Source organism: Amblyomma mixtum, chromosome 3 (genome assembly GCF_055824585.1).
Source record: "Amblyomma mixtum isolate Tamu chromosome 3, ASM5582458v1, whole genome shotgun sequence".
In the NCBI taxonomy this organism is placed as follows: domain Eukaryota; kingdom Metazoa; phylum Arthropoda; class Arachnida; order Ixodida; family Ixodidae; genus Amblyomma; species Amblyomma mixtum.
This window is the reverse complement of record NC_143014.1, coordinates 232,359,553-232,379,046: the sequence shown is the minus strand read 5'-3', so window position 1 is coordinate 232,379,046 and position 19,494 is coordinate 232,359,553. Positions and strand designations below refer to the sequence as shown.

Genomic DNA, 19,494 nt, shown 5'->3' with positions numbered 1-19,494 from the left:
CTGAAAGACAAACTTGATGTTCCCCATGTAGCAGTCCCTGTGAGCCTCCTTAATCCTGCCATGGCCCGCCCCGTGAGAGTACACTGAATGCCACAGAAACTGGACTAGTGAAAAATTTGCAAGGGAGGAAGTGTTGCGTGCTTAAAGCAGTGGTGTACCAAGTGTGTGCTGGCAACAGTGGGCACACGTGTGGGTGTTCGTACCTCTGAGCATCTTGTGCCGGGAGGCATGGTTTCTAAGTCTTGTACCGAGTTCCTTGTTGTGTAATAAGCTAGCACCAGACACAACAAGGCCCACTGTCCAAAAACATGCAAATTCAAGGCAAAAAAGCACCAACACTCAAGTACTATGGCATCAATGGTGAAAGGATTCTGTAAGTCGATGCAAGGTCAAGAACAATGGGAGCAGTGCTCATGCAAAATTGAAAGAACTTGCATATGCATCACCTATACCAACTGCTTCGCAGGACAACCCCCCATAAATCAAACAGGTCCTCTCAATCAAGTAGGGCTGCAAGAAGTTTCATTCCTACATTTATATGGCTGCCCGCTTATCATTGAGACTGATCATCATTCACTAGAAACCATCAGCAAGAAACCCTTATGACCAGCACCACCAAGAGGAATCCCTTCGATATAAAAAATTATGTTCCAATGATTGTGTACCAAGCGAAGGAAAGACCTGTGCAATGCTGACCTGCTAAGCCGTGAGTGCACATGAAGTGGAAGTGCAGAAGATATGATTGTCGTGGGCTTGGAAGTTCTCGCAATACTACATATGGGTGAAGATGCCTTCAACGAGCTCGTCAGAGATGAAACGGGACAAAGCACTGCAAGCACAGTATGAGCAGTGCAAGATGGCTGGCCAAGACCAACACGACTGACGGAAGGACAGAAAATCTTCGCCACCAGACACGACAAAGTGTCAACTTAAGAAGGCCTGCTGTTTCAAGGTGACCATAGAGTCATACTTGAGACATGGAAAGGCAGAGTGCTGAAGACCATGCACAATGGCCGTCTAGGCGTAAACAGCAGTCTTAGATGAGCAAGACAGATGGCGCACTGACCAGTCATGTAAAAAGACATTACAGATCTCACCGAAAGGTGCAGGGTATGCGAAACATCACAAAGACAGCCACCCAAAGAATCACTTCTGCCAAAAGACGTTCCAAAGCTTGCCTAGGGAACGTGTGGCCATAGACCTAGTTGACTGCAAAGGCAATTCTGACAATGTAATTATGGATAGCTATTCGGGGTGCATAGACTTTGGCGAACCCAAGAACGCAACTGCAGCACAAGCGATTCCAACAATGAAGCCTTGGTTTGCGACCTATGGCATACCAAGAGTCGTAGAGTCGGACGGTGGAGCCTGCTTCACAGCATATGAATTCTGAAAGTTCCAGGAAGACTGGTTGTTCCAGCAACAAATGTCCAGTCCATTATACCCTAGGTCTAATGGCCTCGCAGAGGGAGCCATACAGGCAGTGAAGAACACCCTCAAATACTGTGTATTGCATGGCAGCGACGTGCAAAAAGCAATGCTGCATCTCGGGAAAGTACCTCGTGATAAAGACCTTGGCTCACGTGTTCAGCATCTGTACGGGAGAAGAACGACAACAGCAGTTCCATCCAAGGATGAAGTACTGAGACCAAAAATAATCATGAGTGTCCCAAAGAAGGCCTTGAATGCATGCATGAAACAAAAAGAGTACTCTGATAAAACTGCCAGGCCTGTGCCCACTGTGGGCATAGGTGACCATGAGTATGTTGTGTGTGTGGGAAAGACCACAAAAGTGGATCTCGGCCAGGGTGTTGGACAGCCACCCACCTGAGAGGGTGGCTCCAGACAAATAAATGCTTATTAAGGAGAAATGCAACTATGATCCCGCTGGCTACAACACAACTAAGCACCCACACACCACAGGCAGGAACAATCACACTTTCAGCTGAAGACCCTTACGAGACCCCACACTAGACCAGCATGCCTCCAAAACAGGACATGCTGACATTGGTGCTTGCTGAAACCATTGTGGCTCGTGTGGGCCGTACAGTCAAGCCTGAGGCTAAGCTCGACATCTAACAAAATACGGGGGATGTGACGGCACTAGACTGTTACGCTGCCCAGCACAAACTTGGCTCACATCACCTCTCTTTAAAGCCTTGTGTTGGCATATTTAGGCAGCGAATGCATTTAGTCTGTATTAAAAAGTAAAAGTTCAAGCTGTCAGTTAGTTACTCGTGACCATTCAAAACTTAGTAGCAAAGACCCTGTAGAAACCCTCATGCACAAAGGATGAGGGCACTGGGGGATTGGGGAGAGATGAAAAAAAGAAGAAAACACCAAGTGTGTGCTTATGCAATAAAAAAGATGACTTGTCAATTGCAGTACACCTTTTTTCTACTCACAAAGCTGGCAACAGAGTTGCCGCTGCCGACTGCTCATTCCTGAAATTCAAGTTTTCATTTAATGTCACTTAAGCAAGCACAAGTTTTACTTAGTGCACATAGTGGCCTTATTTAGGAAGCTGGAAAAAAAATAAAAGGGGCATGCACACATGTCCGTTGGCCCCGCACACATGCTTTTATCCTGAAGCCATGCTAAAGCCCTGCCAACAGTATCAAAAAGTTGATGACAAACATAAGCAGATGGCAACACTAAGCAATAAATGTGATTTAATATACAGCTGACCATAATTGTGCACATACGACCATTACCGTACCACCATTAGCAGAACATTACCTGCATTTAGAAGGCAGGGTAACGAAGTCCATGTAGTTCTCGGAAGGAAAGTCGCACCGGATGCGGGTGACAACGCACACAGGTAGAATAACCTGGTTTCCCCTCCCGAGAGCTTGCCAGACCCACCAGGCAAACATTCTGTAGGCGGTGTACCGATATTCTCTGATAAAGCCACGGATTATGGTGAAGCATTACTGAATTTTAGACAAAGACACCTCTTACCTGTGCACCTCTTCGTCCCCTTCAACGTCGACCCCGTCCTCCCGCATCTCCCGGTATACCACCCGGAGCACCTGCGACGGACTGCAAATACTTTCGAAATCTGGGTGGTGGGTGATGGAGCCTTCGGCATTCACTGCGACGATGGCTGGCACGTCACGACAACAGACTTGCTCGACCGGCGAGTCCATTTCTTGGCAGGAGCCACAACTGCACCTGCGTCATCCTTGGATTTAGAAAATCTGCGAAGTAGGAGAAGTGATAGCTGCAAATAATGCTAATGTAAACGCATATTCGATTGGTTCTCCAGTCATTTGCGACATCCCTCGGGAAGGCAAACACTTATGCTAGCCATCACATATGGACATACACTGAAAAGGCAATAGCACTACAGCAAGACATACACACTGACACAGGGCATGCGCTATCCTGCTACACTGTTGTACATACACTGTTGTAGCAGTTGTACATACATGACTTGTAGCCGTTATTATCGATTCGTTATCCTTTCTTGCTATCGCTCCTACCCACCCTACCTATCTGGTCAATGAGTGTCATCCATAACAGGGGCAAAAATGTGGAAACGCTGAAACCGCATCAGGAAAAGCGCGTTTCACAGCGCGCGAATGTGGAGCCGACCGACGGACAGGCCAGCGCAGCAATGCAAAAGACCACGCACTCGGAGACACGACCACCGGGCGTGCCGAGTATGGTGCTTGTGGCAGCGATGCAAGCAAGAGAAATGACGGATGAATTCCCCTTTGCAAAAGGCCTATGCAGAGAAGAAAGTAGAGTGCATGGTAGGGAGCATTAGTGGAGCAGTCCATTATCAACGTTTCTCAGGGGTGAGCCACTCACAGAAAGAAAATGCGCCGATGCGTTTTTCTTTGTTTTTGCATTCTGAGCTAGGGCTGGCACCACCAGCGCGTGCGTTGTCCCATCTTCTCTTGTTTTTCGCTAACTTGGCCACGGTCTCTGCTTGGCAGGAGTCACTGCATCAGGCGAGCTGCTGCATTGGCCACGCGTGCCATGCATACTCCCAATAAATCAGTGCGGTGCAAGCGCATTGCCAGCATTCTTCTTCTCTTGTCAGCTGTCACTGTACCCTTGGTTCTGCACGCTCTTTGGACTTCCCGTAAGAACTGCATCGGAAAGCGGGCTTGCCAGTGATGCGGAGGTGCATGAAGCTCCTGCCAGTGCAGTGATGATGGTGCTTTGGTCATCGATGAGCAGTAATCATTGCGGCGTGTCGAGTCGAAGAATTCTTGCGCACTGATGATGAAGCCATGACAAATGAAGACCTCACCGACGAGGCGATCACAGCAGCTGTCACCGGTACGGACAGCAGAAGGAACCTTTGCAAGTTAAAATATAATAGAAAAAGCTCGTCATTCGAACTACATTAACTCGTTAATCCGGTAATTTGAAGTACGAGCACATTCCTGGCCGACACCCAAGTAAATCTATGGCATCGTACACTCGCTAATTCGGACATTACGGGTCTCACACCGGTTAATTCAAATGTGCTCCTGAAGGGTGCCTGCATCCAGGCATGATTAGCACGGCAAGCGATCGACTAAATAGCCCTGTTCAAACCTGAATTCTATGCTGCAGAGTCATCTGTGCACCTGAGATGTGCATACAATGCCAAGCATGACGACAAATGCACGGCCTCGTCTCAAAATCAGTCAGACCGCGTAATTTCCGTTTCGCTTTTCTGAGCTTTGCGCAAGCCCGTAGCAGCCAGCTAACCGAGCAATGCTGTGTGCCCTTTCAGGCACTGATTGACGCGATCGCATTCGTCCACGTGGTTCTTTCTCCGGTTCTCCCAGTGAGGCGAAATTATGCACTCGTCACGTGCCGTTTGCTGCATCTGCAGTGAAGCCTCCTCACACGCGACGCTGCTGCTTGTGAAGGGTTGACACAGTAGCGGTGGAGCTCCAGTGCTTGCGCGTCCCACCATGAACATTGTCGGGGAGGCCCTTAGCACTTTTGAGCAGTTCTGCTTCGACATTCCAGACAGTATGCATGCAATAAATAAAGCATCAATGAAAATGTGAAAAAAAAAATCATTGTGCCATTATCACCTCAAAAGCAAGCAACCATTGTCCAGTATTTCATCAAACAAATACACCATGACGCCATCGGTTCTTGTAAGTTTATCAGGGTCATTCGATAGTTTGAACATTTTCAGGTCCCCTGAAGTTCGAATTAAGGAGCTTTTACAGGCGTTAGAACAATTAAATCACTCTGGGTGCTTCCTGTCAATAAATGCTCTGAAGTTTCTCATCTCTTTTTTTTCTGGACCAACCCGGTTATAACAATTATCAGTTATAACAATGGTATTTCCATGGCAGTTCAATATTGTTATAAGTGAGTTTGACTATAATTATGCTCAGTGCCATTTTTGTTTGCACGGGGGGCTAACTAGCTCAATCACAGCTGAGGGTGGGTCCCCTTGTGGCTAGCATGAGAAGAGACTATATTCATTCACACTACCAATCAGGTGATACAGAAATTCGCAAAATATAACCTACCCCTACATATAGCCTTCACTCATTACGAGAAAGACTTTGAGTCAGTGGAAACCTCAGTGGTCATGCAGGCATTGTGGAATCAGGGTGTAGAAGAGTCGTATATGAAAATACTGGAAGATACCTATAAGGACTGCAGAGCTACCATAGTCCTTCATAAAGTCCGCAATAAAATTCTATAGGAAGGGTGTCAGACAAGGAGACACAATCTCACAGGAGGTTTTCTGAGGCCTGGATTGGGAACAGATGGGGATAAGAGTTAATGGAGAATGCCTAAGTAATCTACCATTCGCTGATGACGCTGCCTAGCTAAGTCAATCAGGCGACGAACAGCAAAGAATGATCAATGAGTTAGACAGGCACAGCAGTAGTGTCGGTCTAAGAATTATTATGCAGAAAGCCAAAGTAGTTTTCAACAGTCTCGCAAGGAAACAGCAATTAACAGTTGGTAGCTAGGTGCTGGAAGTGGTAAGGGAATATGTCTTTTCAGGGCAGGTAGTGACAACTGATCCGGATCATGAGAGGGAAATAACTAGAAGAATAAGAATGGGGTGGAGCGCATATGGCAAGTTCTCTCAGATAATGAAAGGCAGTTTACCAATATCCGTCAAGAGAAAAGTATACAACAGCTGTATTGTACCGGTACTCACCTATGGGGCAGAAACATGGAGGCTAATAAAAGGGTTCAGCTTAAGTTAAGAACAACACTGCGAGCTATGGAAAGAAAAATGATAGGTGTAACATTAAGAGACCGTTAGCGGGCAGAGCTGGTGAGCGAATAAACATGGGTTAATGAAATCCTAGTCAAAATGAAGAGGAAGAAACAGGCTTGGGCAGGGCATGTAATGCAAAGGCAAGACAATCACTGGTCCTTCAGGCTAACAGAGAGGATTCCGAGAGAAGGCAAGTGTAGCAGGGGACGGCAGAAAGTTAGGTGGGTGGATGAGATTCAGAGGTTTGCAGGGATACAGTGACTGCAGCTGGCGAAGTTAACAGCAGAAACATGGGAGAGGCCTTTGCCCTGCAATGGGCATAGTCAGGTTGATGATGATGATTTTTTACAATGACATGCTAAAATTCTGTCATTCTTATTGGTAGGAATTGCATATTTTAACAAATGCCAAAACCAACAAAAGCCTGTTCAGCTCTTTTCATTGCATGATAAGTTATTTGGCACTATTTCATGAAGTGGTACATGCGATTCTGAGCTTGTGTGCAAGGTGACAGCCGTGGACAGGCATAGTTTGAATTGCAGGGAATTTTTTATTCGTTTCTGCTACTGAATGGTAGAGGTAGACAATGAATACCATAAAGTATGTGGAAACAAGAGCGAGTACATGTAGCCACATCTGCCACACACAGTTTACAAGCGAGCGGTATTATTCGGCCTCAGCCATAGTTCAAACAGCCGAGTTACTAGTCAACTGAGTGCAGTGCTGCCATCCTCAAGCTCACCTGGAAAGGCACATGTCCGGATGCATTGTCTATGTGTGAGCAGACGAATAAGGCTCTCCAGCGTCCATTAAGTGCTGTGCTGACAACATACTGCAGAGAAGGTGTGTCCACAGGAGGGGAGAGCATATCAGTTTGGCCAAGATGATGCCAGCACTGCTCCCAACCACCATCCTGAAATGAAGCCAAGATAGACAATACAGTGTCAAACTGATGATTTTGCTGAAAAGCTATCGTACAAATCAATGGTAGCTTTCTGCTTGCCAGCAACCTCGCAAGAATATTCACGGTGCCAAGGTATTTTGCGGAATAGCTGTACATGCTAAACACGTGCCCGTGTATTTTAGTCCCCTTTTGTGATTCGAAGAAATTAAAGCAGCGCCTGCAATCCTCCGAAACCCTCACCCAATGCATGTGTAAGGCTTGTGATGCCTTCCCCATTTGCTGCTGCTTTGCCTCTTCCTACTGTGAGCTTGCTAGCAACTGCATTGTCACTTCATTTGTTTGCAGATATGCAGAAGGTCCTAGGACCACAGCCTCATTTATTATTTAAATCTTTCTGTCCGACACTTATCCTGCATTTTTAACGCTTGCCAAGGTGGCTCGATCCTGCTGAGAGAAAGTCCTGATCAATTTGGGAATTATAGGCTACTATCCTCCCATAGCTCTATGAATACCCTGTACAAAAAAGTTACCACTACCAGAATTACACAATTTTGCACTAGAATAACATCCTGTCATCATGACAGCATGCTTCCCAGAAACACAAATCTCCCATCACAACTTTGCTATCTGTGACTGGCATAAATAATGATGCACTCAGCAATAACAATATTACCATCGGAGCATTGCTGGATATTAAAAAAGCATTCAGCACAGCATATTTTAATACCTTATGCAAATATGAGTTCAGGTGTTTGTCTCTTGATTTCTTCAGAAGCTATCTGAATTTGCGATGCCAGTGTGTTACCATTGGTGAACATAGGTCAAGTACAATGCGTTTCATATTTGTGAGTATTCCTCAGGGCTCAGTCCTGAGACCCATAGTCTTCATTCTCTACACGCACAATTTATTTGACAGCCAAAGTAATACCCACGCTATTATGCATGCTCATGACACTTCACTAGTGGTTACCTCTAAGTTTTTTAAAACTGCCACACAAATTTTAAGTGCTGAACTTAAGCTTGTTTGTAAATGGTTTCCAACAAAGGCTTTCTCTCAATACCAAAACTAAGTATGTTATTTTTATGACCCCTTATAAAGGATGTGTGAATGTGCCCTCCAGAATACCGATGAAAAATAACAACATAGAAAAAGTCAGCACACTTCAACATCTGGGTCACTGGGCGTAACCTTAGATGTCCCTTTGAGCTAAGAAACTCCCATTGAGAAACTATCTTATGCATACTTCATTCTTAGTAAAGCTGGGTGCCACTCTGAAATGCACATGCTAAAAACTTTATACTTTAGCTTTGTTCAGTCACAATTAATTTACAAAACTTTCACTGAACCTGTTGTAAGCCTGCAGAAATGGGCATTGAGAAAACTAAAAAAACAAACAAACAAATAGATGATTATCATTAGATTAAAGGGAAATGATGCAGTTTTATCTCGGCCACAGCAGTGAGACTGGAAACTCGCTGGATGCAAGTCATAGACCACTCCCTGACCCCACCGCTGGATGGGAGGAAAATTGAGCTGCAGGTAGGGCTAGAACCCAAGACTGGCATTACGGCCCGGGCACCAACCCCAGGTACTAGCAGGGCAGTGAGGTCAGACTGCCTTCCACACAGGTAGTGCTGCAATGAGATTGAGCCAAACAGGCCCAGGATGCCCTGTGAACAGCCACCACACTCTCCGCACTTGCGCCTGACATGCTTCCCGTTGCACCGTTGCATCTCGCAAGTGGTTGTGGTGGCTTGCACTGCGGCGACTCTGGCTGGTGCATTAGATGTGGTTATGCCTTGGCCTGCAGAATGCAAGAGCACAGAAGAAAATGCTGACAAAGCATAGCCAAACACAGCATAACTCAGTACTGCCAACAGCACTAGCATGGACAAAGAGCTGGCCTAGATTATTCAGCGTAGGCCTCCTCACTGGAGATCACTTTCACACAGGCTTTGATCGTAAGTAAGAAAGAAAAAGTAACCACTGCATAAAAAGAAGCGCTCATTTTCAGTTGTTTTTTTTGAGAATGTGGGAGGTAAAAATCAGGCACAATATGATGTGTTCAAATTCAGTTAAAAATTTGGTTATTCAACAAAATATCCACAATGCGGAGTTATTTCTTTTTAATGTGATAGCATTAGAAGCCTTATCGGTGAAAAAAAACAGCGTCACAAAATTCCCAAGTGGCAGGCTGCATCACCTGCCACCTGCTGCCTGTCAACCGTGGCAGGTGGCGTACATACAGAGTTCGGGAAGAGCATTGCATGGGAACAGACACCTGAGTCTTGCAAGCCCCACCACTGAAGTCTGGCAAAGGCATCAACAGCTTCGAAAGCTATCGCACTGACAACACAATGTAATTAGGTGTGACTGTGAATTAGTGTAGCAAAGATAAATCACTAATAGTGCGCGTTCTTGTGTGCCACATCAAATGCTCTGCTTTTTGCTCTCCATTTTTGAGCAACATATAAATGACAGACTGCATCAAAAAATACCCTTCAGCAAACCAGATATTGTCAACTTTTGTTCCTAGACAGCAAAAACTGAAAAGCAGCCATTTTAAGTGCAGAGCAGCTTTGGAGAACCTTCCTGCATTTCATCTTCCTGTCTTGGTCTGCCTCCCTCACAATCTAGGAGCACGTCAGTGGGCATATTCGATTTTCAAGTCCTGGACTACTCGCTGGCAGGTCTCGGCTTCCACTCTGACAGAAAACACCATCATGGTCACATGACCTGCTTGCCAGGGGCTGCTTGCGGACTCGCCGCCGGAGCTGGGCTACCCCTCGGTTACCGTACCAGGCCACTGTCATCTGCTACCAGACAATGTAAGCCATGGCTGCCAGAGGCAGAAGCAATGCCGTGCGTTCGATCATGATACTGAGTAGATTTTAAGACCATGCTGCCAGCTTAGCATAGGTGCATTACAGAACTCAGCTTCGGGGGTATGCTCGCCGCTATTGCTCGCGGCGAAGTTCGCACAAAGTAGCCCAACTCATTGCGGATAACCAGATAGACGAAAGCCTTCGCAAAAATGTTGACAACAAGAGTTATAGTTGCTCCAGTATACGAGTGGTTAACCTGCAATGCTTTCAGGCAAGTGCACAGAGAGCATGTCGCAAAAGAAAATAGAATGAAGATGCAAGAACAAAAAGTCTTACAACAGCCCAGAGAGCAGCTGTGGAGCTCATATGAAGGTTTAATGCACGATATCATCCTCCAGGAACACAAAAAGTATGCAAAATGCACACAGAGTCTAACCCAATATGGCTCCAGCGCAGCGCTTCACTTTCCGGGCAGCTGTCATCTGCTGCCTTCCCCACAACCCCAAGTATCCCGCGGACTGGTGGGCGGAGCTTTCGGGTCAGTCCCAGCCTGTCCGGGACTACTTGCGGACTCGAGTCCGGCATTCAATTTTCTAAGGCTGCCTGAGAAAATTGAATGCAGGACTCAAGTCTGCAAGTAGTCCCGGACATGCCGGGACTGAAAAACAAATGCGCCCAGTGTGGGCAGATCTCAGTGGTCTGCCAGTAAGAGCTATGTACAGTAACTGTGTTTCTTTTATCTAGAAAAGTAATTCAGCGCTACCTTTTTTTGGATAAGCATATAGACATACATGATATGACAGGGTGGGTGCCGACTCAAATTATGTTCATTGAAACACACATTTCTGCACATGCAAGTTTATGACCATAGCAAAAAAGCATTACAGATTAAGGAGAGCAGACAACAATTTATTGCCTATTTTCTAGTAATTTTATTTCACTAGCTTGCAGGGAGCTTAAAGTGGTGCTGATGCATGCGCCGCCTCTCTTCTTAATAAAAAATGCTTCCAAAAGTTTGCATACTAATTTACCTTCATTTCTAGCTAAAATTTTGATTTCCTCAAGTCTTGGCTCACAGTTGTCACATCTTTCCTCTTACCTGGCATGAAAGAGCATACAGAAATGGATAACATTAAAAGAAGTTTAAAATAACTTACCTGAAAACACCACTCTAAAATAAGTACAAAATTTCTGCTAGTTTCTATGTGCCATGTGGTACTTACTGCTTTGTCTACCCACAAAAACATCTTCTTGAAGGCCCATTTTCAGAAGAAAATTGGGTTCAATTTGATTTTTTTTGAAATCTGCTCAATGTGCAAAAATCAGGTAAGACTAGGGTTTTACCCAATAACAAAGGGCCCTATGTAAAAGCATGAAAAAGCCCACACTATATGTTTTCCTTTCAAATATATGAACTACATATGAAAGTGCTGGAAAAATGAATAAGCCTGTATCTTTGCAACAATGATGACTTGACAGCAATATGAACAACAGCTGGAGTCAAATCACAGTTTGACTGCACTCCAGAGTCTCTAGAGAAGCTCATGCTTTTCCAAGGTGAAAAATAGAGAACTTTAAAGTCATGCCTGGATGCTCTACAACAGTAGCTCTGGGAACTCAGTTCACTTGCACTAGTAACTGGTGTGGAACCTTCTTTGAGAAAGAAAGGGGTGCAGTACCGTGCCACAATGCCCAGCCTCCCTCTTCCAAGGCCTTCTTTCCACCCCGGTTAAGAATGGCGATGAGGAGTTCAGCTCAAATCTGCAACTTTTCTACCCGGAAAACAAGCATGGGGGGGCTTCTATGCCTGATACGACACAAACGAAGATTGGAATCCAGAGCTCCTTTTTAGGAATGACCGAAACAGGACCCAGTGACCAACTGACTACGATATATGTCTGGCCCTACCGAAGACTTGGGTCGCAGCACAGCCTGCCTAATCCCCCAAATCATAACACCAATGTGTGCAAATAAAGGATCTCTGCGTAGTGGCTCTCCTGATGCCAGAAACAAGCTGGCCTTGTGCTCTCCAGGTTTGGGCCACATGCAAGCCACCTACAGCCTTTAGAGCACCCACTGCATGCCAAGGTCTCAATGGCATCCTGCATCCTGCATGCACGCGTCTCTACTCAGAAGTGTCCACAACTGTAGGTGGCTGTGAGGTTTGTGGACTCCTACTGGATACTCCTCCATCCATGCCTGGCCTCAGCATTGATACTCCAAGGAATAATGTGAACTGTTTGAAATGCTGGTAACTGGTGCTGGAATGTGGAATGTAGTCTGACTCTGCCCTCAGAGTCAGACCCATCTGCACATAAAGCAAATAAGTCTAGTTTCTTTAACCTCCCATCATCCATGCTCTTCGCTCAATGGCAGTCGTATCCTGGTGGGAAGAGCAGAGAATTAGACAGAGGATCTGTCCAGTTTTGTGAAAGACTACTATGTGTGCACATAGCTAACATGTCCTGGAGTTACTGGAAATTTTTTCCTAGTACCTCACTCCATTCTGCTGGGTTTGGCTTGTGCCAGCTATCATTCTCTCAGTGTTTGTGTCATCATCATTGGTGTGGTAAGCTTACAGACTAGTGTAACTAGTAAAATGTAATTTGCAAATTGGGGTGTTCAACCTGAAGCAACACATGGGCTACGAGGGGCGCTGCAGTGGGGGCTTCAAATAAATTCAGACCACCTTGGGTTCTTCAATCAGCGCTGACATCGCACAGCACATGGGTGTTTTCGTATTTCACCTCCATCAAAATATAGGCAAGCACCACAGCCGGCATAAAACCCCCACCTTGGAATCAGCAGCTAAATGCCAAAACCACTGCCACCATGGTGGGTCAGTCAGTGATATTGTACATTAGTGTTCACATAGAAATGAGAACTTTTGAACCTCACATAAAAGACTAGCAACTTGTGCATCAATGCATGGTCTACATAATAGCATAGATGCATTAGAACATTTCGCGCTAGAGAGAGTGTTCAGGTACAATGGTTAGTGGCTTGCATGGAGCAGTCCTCACATCAAAAGTGTAAGCCGTAGACCTTTTGCATATTTACACCTGTTGTTTTGAGAATGAAGTGCAAAAGATGGAATTGAATGAAATGTTTTAAGAGTGGCTATCAAATGCATGAATCATGCAGAAAAGGCCGTTGAGTATTCATGCTACGTACAGAGGGCAAAACACATGTCTAGAATGAGCAAACTGTCTGTTCCGCATCTACCAAAGCTGCTGCGACCAGGAAGCCAAAAAATGACAACAAAATCCTATACGTTTAACTACACATGCTTACATCCAGACCATTTTTAACCAAATGTTATCTATAGATATCGCGTATTCAGCCCAAAACACACCCAGAACATGCTCTAGACAAGCGTTTTGCCCTCTGTACAAGCCACCAAAAGCCAACGGAGAGTTTACAAATCACTTTTTAATATTTTTATCCTCGCTCCTCACGGTGATGTCCAGTGCTCAGTGTCTTGCACAAATCCTGCTGTACGTCTTGAATGACGTCAGTTCTGAATGGCTGCCATTAGCTCACCATGAAACCTCACCCCCTCTGATTGCAAAAAAAATTGCAATGACCTAGTAGACAAACGGAAGTACATCGGAGAACTGCCAGTTTACAATCGGCAGCTCATCACTCTCTTTTAGTTTGGCTTTGGCATGGGAGCAAGGGCTGCAACCTGAGTAAACAACCAAGTTAAGTTATGCATTCGTAGGCAAAGCATAGTCCCGGACTGTAATGTCTGTTTTTTTTTAGAGTGATAGCTCTACTTGATGCACCAAACCCGATCAACAACAGATGACCTGTCCATTGTCTGAAATTAACCTTCAGCCTAGACAATGTGAAAAAGTGCCCAAATAGAAAAAGAGGCAGAAAAAACAATCAATCAATGACTGGGAGTCAAACCCATGGTGGTGCGAACATATTAGTTTCACAAGATGCTGAGCAAGACCACTAGGCTATCTCCAAGCCGAACATGGTCTCGTGTTAAACTGCACCACACCCTTGCCCTGTGCATTGCACAGCATCATCTTCATCAACTTCCATCTGCTCTGTCTGGTGGCACTGCTCACTGATCGTCATCTTCTACGTAGTACAAATCCGTGTTATCACACCGATTTCTCAGCCAAAATTAGACCCGCCCTCGAAATATGACCTACTTCGATTTGGACCAAAATTCACTTCCAACCATAACCGACCATGCCTAACATGATGGTGACCTCCAAATTTGGCCCAGGCCATTACCAAAATACTATCGCTCTACCCTTAGTTATAATCGTGGTTAAGCACTGCCTAACTTTTTCTTTCTGGCTCGCTCTGATGTATGAGGAAAGAAAAAGACACAGGGTTTCTTTTAATCACCGATATTTCTGTTCCTAGCTACACAAGGTAGATGTAAAATGTTTGCAAAATGATGGGCAATTTAGTATCCATCATTCTTTTGCTTTTCTTACACTTACAGCGACTGCTTCAGTGGCCCTTCAAGAGTTGCAAACATGCACCACACCAATGTTTTCTTTTTACAATCCCTCTTCATTTTCATGTGGCTGTGACAATGGCCCAGCAGGTGCCAGTTCACAGGCCTCTATTCTTCCTCACTCTGGGGTTCGTGGCATGATTTCTAGGAATAAACAGTACGGTTTTCAGTTCAGGCCCCCGAAGTGAAACTTAAAATGTGGGCCATAGAGCTATTGCCATATAAATGCTGGTTATTGTGACAATGAAACATCACAGTTCAATCTCCTTTTAAAAGATACAGACATGCATGAACCCAATCGCTCGACTGTTGTGTGCATTCGGTGCTAGCATGATGGAAGTGGTAGCGGAACTGGTATGCAACAGTTTTAACAAAAGTTGTATTGTCATATGCAGGTGGTCGCACAAGACTTCAGAAAACCAAATGGGGGTGTTGCTGTGAAATAAAGAACAGGTAACATACTCTGCAATAACTCTAGCACTGGCCAAACAGGTGGCAAATTACCAAAGCCATTAGAACATTAAGTCAGGATGGTGATTTGATCCTCTTGGCCATAGTGATTGGTTGGCACATGAACCATGCCAACAAGGAAGCAATGAAGGAACACACTGATGGCATGATAAGGTGGCGCACCTCAGAGATTGTGGTAAAAAAACTGGCCATCATCTAAACACAATGCCTAATGAACCCGGGGGTACCAAAACCTTGCAAGTATGCTAACATTATCTTAATCCATAAAAAAAGGGTAGTCAAAGACTTGAAAAACTACAGACCAATCAGTGTACTGTCTGTGTTCTGCAAGGTATTTACTAAAATAAATGCTAAGAGATTCAGAGAAACCTTAGATTCCAATCAACCAAAAGAACAGGCTACCTTTTGGAAAGGCTACTCAACAACAAACCATTCTCACACCATCAATCAGATGAGAAAGAATTGTGCAGAATATAACCAACCCCTAATATAGCCTTCTTAGATTACGAGAAAGCGTTTGACTCACTCAAAACCTTAGCAGTCATACAGGTACTACAGAACCAGAGTGCAGAACAAGCATGTATAGAAGGTCTAGAAAATACCTGTAGTTGTTGCATAGCCACCACAGTCCTCCATAATATCTATAGCAGCTGCATGGCCACCATAACCTTCCACAGAGAAGGTTTTAAAATCCCAATCAGGAAATGTGTCATGCAGGGAGACACTAGACATTTTCAGCATACCAGAGACATCATAGTGAAGACATACAGCCACAGGGCCCAAATACTTAGCATCTCACAGCTTTCACTGTGATTTTCAGTACTACTACTTCCTGTATATGTAGTTACATTAAAGGCCCCATTACCCAGAAAATTTGGCATCAGCGCTGTGAGCGAAAAATAGGGTGGCATAGGGTGTCCCAGGTGGCCACCTGCTGGAGAAGCAACCTAGATGGGCCAGCAAGGTCACGTGACCCTGTGGTGGATTACTGACCACTGTAGCAGGTGGCTATTAAATTCATGACTGATCATGACAGGCTGCTCAAGAACAGCAACCTGGGTCGCGCAGGCCCCACCGGTGGCAGCGCCTTCCATTGCAGTGCAGTGGCACATCCCTTAACCGCTGCACCACTAAGGAAAGAATGGTGTGAAGACTGCCAAGGACCTATGCACATGAAGTTGAGAATGACCAGTTCTGTATATCAGGCCATTAACTCATTAATGACATCGCATCATATCAATAAGACAGAGATTAAGTGTTAAGACAGACTTCAAGCACAAAACCTCAAGCCTGGGATATCCGTATTAAAACAGAATAGCCGAATCAGCTGTGAAAATGGCAAAAACCCCATTGAAAAAGGAAATTGGTGTTTCTAGACTTACAAAACACACTGCTACAAGGACTAAATGCCAGCTAGGCACAGATGCTCTTGTGTCGGTGCACAATAATCTTGACGACGACAGCAGAGTTGTTGCAACCCAAAACAATGAGCGTGCCTGCCAAGAAACATTAAAGGCAAAGAACAATTATTTATCACCACAGACATGCCAAGGAATTGCCAAAAGTGAAAGAAGGACAAGATGTAACTGCCCACTCCATCAGAAGCAGAGAATGGATGAAAGGAACTGTGCCAAAAGAGTTGACGACCGATCGTATGAGGTCAACGTAGGAGACAGTGTTCTGAGAAGGAACCGAATGTTCATTAAAGGCTCACCTAAGGGTGCAAATGGAAGCCAAAAAGAGCCAGAGTCTGAAGAGATCCTAAAGTTGAAACTAAACAGCAAGAAATCTATCAGCACCCTAAAATGACTCACATGAGGGTGAGGCTCGAATAAGCAAGAATGCTTCCCAAGAGACTTCACAATTGTATCGTTGAAAAATGACGAACCTGGCAAGGTAAAAAAGGGAGTCAGTTGCAAGAGGCTCTCACACATGGCGCCAGCCACACCAACAAAGCATCGGATCTTCAGCGACCGGAGCAACTGCAGGCAACGTGCCAAGCGCATGGGCCAACATCTTCCTCCTCACCCTCATATAAGCACAGAGCGAATGACTCGCATTACAAGTGCCACCTCTCAAGCTGCTACGCAGCAGACGCATCACCGCATTTGTAGTAATCGCACCCATGTAGCCTATATAAGTATAAAATATCAGTTATCCTTTAGAAAAATGAAATCCTCAGTTCACTAAGCCATCTTATATTAAACAGGCACAAAACAAGTGACACTGTTGCCTTGCCAACATATTTCTCAAGTTTTTGAGGTCATACATTTGTTAACTCAATATGTGAGAGCACATTGGTATAATCCAAAACATATAAGCATAGATGCAGCAGACAGATTTCGAATCGTTAATAAATTTAAATGGGTTTTCTAATGTAATTGAGTTACCTATGGGCATTACGGCCAGGTCAGTGTTATTACTAGATCTACTTATTACAATCGTTGACCATAACACAGCTAAATACAGTGTCATTGTAGATGATATAAGCCATCACAAGCCTGTACTTTTCTGCTTTCAAAAACTATACATGAAGCGCAACACATAAGCATACTCTTTGAAAGCAATACCTGACTGTAACTTATCTACGGCCAGGCGTACAACCGAAAATACCAGTTTCGAGTCCATCCGTTCAGTGAATGATCGAAACAAGGCTTACGATGAGTTCTTGCACATTTTAAAGCCAATATACAGGGCTAGTTTCTTTATGAAAACCCTCAAACGAAATCGGCTCTTTTGCAAACCATGGCTCACTCCCAAGCTTTCTGCCGAGATGTTTCAAAAACAGGCTGTATCATAATTTTATTAGGTCAAGAAAACCTGGTGTCTTACGTACATACAAGAGTTACCGTAATTGCCTTAACAAAGAACTCAAAAAGGCAAGAAATGTGTATTATGCTAATGAATTTGCTGTAACTAAAGGCAGCTCAGAAATATTGTGGAAAAATTTGAATCATTTGTTAACGTGCAATAATGATGAAAATCCTATTTCTCCAGTTAAAATACATTATGTTAAAATCTCTGGGCAGCATTTAGCCGACGTTTATTAAATATTTCATTAAAACAATTTCCTAAGAGATGTCACTTGGGTTCAGAATTCAGTATTTCTTAAACATGCGGATGAAGCTAAGGTATGAAAGCTTTTTCTTGCACTAAACTGCACTATGGCTTGTGACGTCGACGGGACATAAGTGAAGGCGATTTGATTCAGTTTTGACCTTTTGTTACCATTTGTTACACACATCATGAACCTGTGTATCTCAAATGCTGTTTTTACTAGCGGTATGCAGTATGCATGTGTCTGCCTTTGACAAAAAAGGTGATGAAAACCAAGTCAACAGTTACAGGACAATATCAATACTTCCAATATTTTCTAAAGTGCTTGAAAATATTATCTACCAGCAATTTCTTTCTTTAGAATCTGAAAACAATATAAATACGAGATCACAGTATGGTTTTAGAAAATACTTATCCAAGGAATCTGCTTTATTGGACCAGAAAGAACACATACTAAAGGAGCTTGAGCAAAATAGGTATCTTTATTGATTTTACAAAAGCGTTTGACCTTATTAATCACAATTTGCTACTCCAAAAGCTTGAACTAATCGGGTTTCGTGGGCACACCATCTCCCTTATAAAACCATACAGAGAATTTCAGAAACAGGCAGTTGCATTGCAAGGGTTTACATTTGAAATGCAGCCTGTCTGTTCTGGTGTTCCCCAAGGAAGTACTGTCGGTCCGTTTCTCTTTAATATCTATATTAATCATATTGTTCGTGTTGTACCTCTTGTAAAATTTGTTATTGATGTGAATGACACAAGACTACTTATATCTGGGAAAAATTTAGATGATTTGATACATAAAGCAACAAAAGTTTAGCGGAACTGTTTTTCTCGCACACACTACCTGTCTCGGTATTAGCCCTTGCTTTTCCAATTTTTTTCCTTAATGTTGCTCTTGGTTTTCTGTTTTGTCACCCATCCTTTATTCAAAAAAATGTCAATGGCTGGCTGCAATCTATGCTATATTGTAGTGTTTTCTGATGGTGTAAGTTTCACCTTGAAGTGTCATTTTACGCTCACTTGTTGCCCTTTTTTCTTTTTTTTTTTTCTCATTGTAAAGAACAATGCATCTCGACCTCCTGTACTGCTGCCAAAATGTAGGGGGTCTAGGGGGCCTTCTCAGGCTGCCAATGGGCAGCTTTTACTCTGGGCCCCTGTCATCATGTACGACATGATGGTCAATTAATGATCATTATTATTGCATTTAAATATAGCTCCCTGGGCATAACAAACCAAAAGCTAATGGTGCAAATATTGGAAAAAATACTTGAGATGTCTGCAGTGCTTACATCTACAGTGCTACCAAAAGTGTAACAGTACACAAACACATAACAAGGCATTAAAAAAAACAGAAAATAGTTGCTTCAGTCCAGAACACCAAAATAAACAAGAAAAGGTATCTAAAATGCCAATATCATAATCCTCTCAAGCAGGTTGTTTTGACTTTTCAATTAGCCATGCGTTAATGGTAACTACACTGATTTCTAGGCTGAACAGTCATGACCAATAAAGAAATAGTTGCTCTAAAAAATACAGCTT

At 44.0% G+C, this 19,494-nt stretch overlaps 1 protein-coding gene across 11 annotated transcripts in view; it reads right to left on the bottom strand.

The window, feature by feature from the left end:
- The window catches only part of LOC149354001 (uncharacterized), a 79,505-nt gene that overhangs the window by 34,047 nt on the left and 25,964 nt on the right, over positions 1–19,494 (bottom strand). For 4 of the 11 annotated variants that reach the window (XM_089582992.1, XM_089582994.1, XM_089582996.1 and 1 more), the window contains exons 4-6: positions 8,809–8,914; positions 6,948–7,118; positions 2,962–3,174 (exon numbers count right to left, since the gene is read on the bottom strand). In XM_089582992.1, the coding sequence (XP_089439118.1) occupies positions 2,962–3,174; positions 6,948–6,973 (239 nt within the window). In that variant the 5' untranslated portion in view covers positions 6,974–7,118; positions 8,809–8,914. Of the gene's footprint in view, positions 1–2,739; positions 2,878–2,961; positions 3,201–6,947; positions 7,119–8,693; positions 8,915–19,494 lie in introns of all 11 variants that reach the window. The other 7 variants (XM_089582989.1, XM_089582991.1, XM_089582990.1 and 4 more) reach the window with 4 other exon arrangements.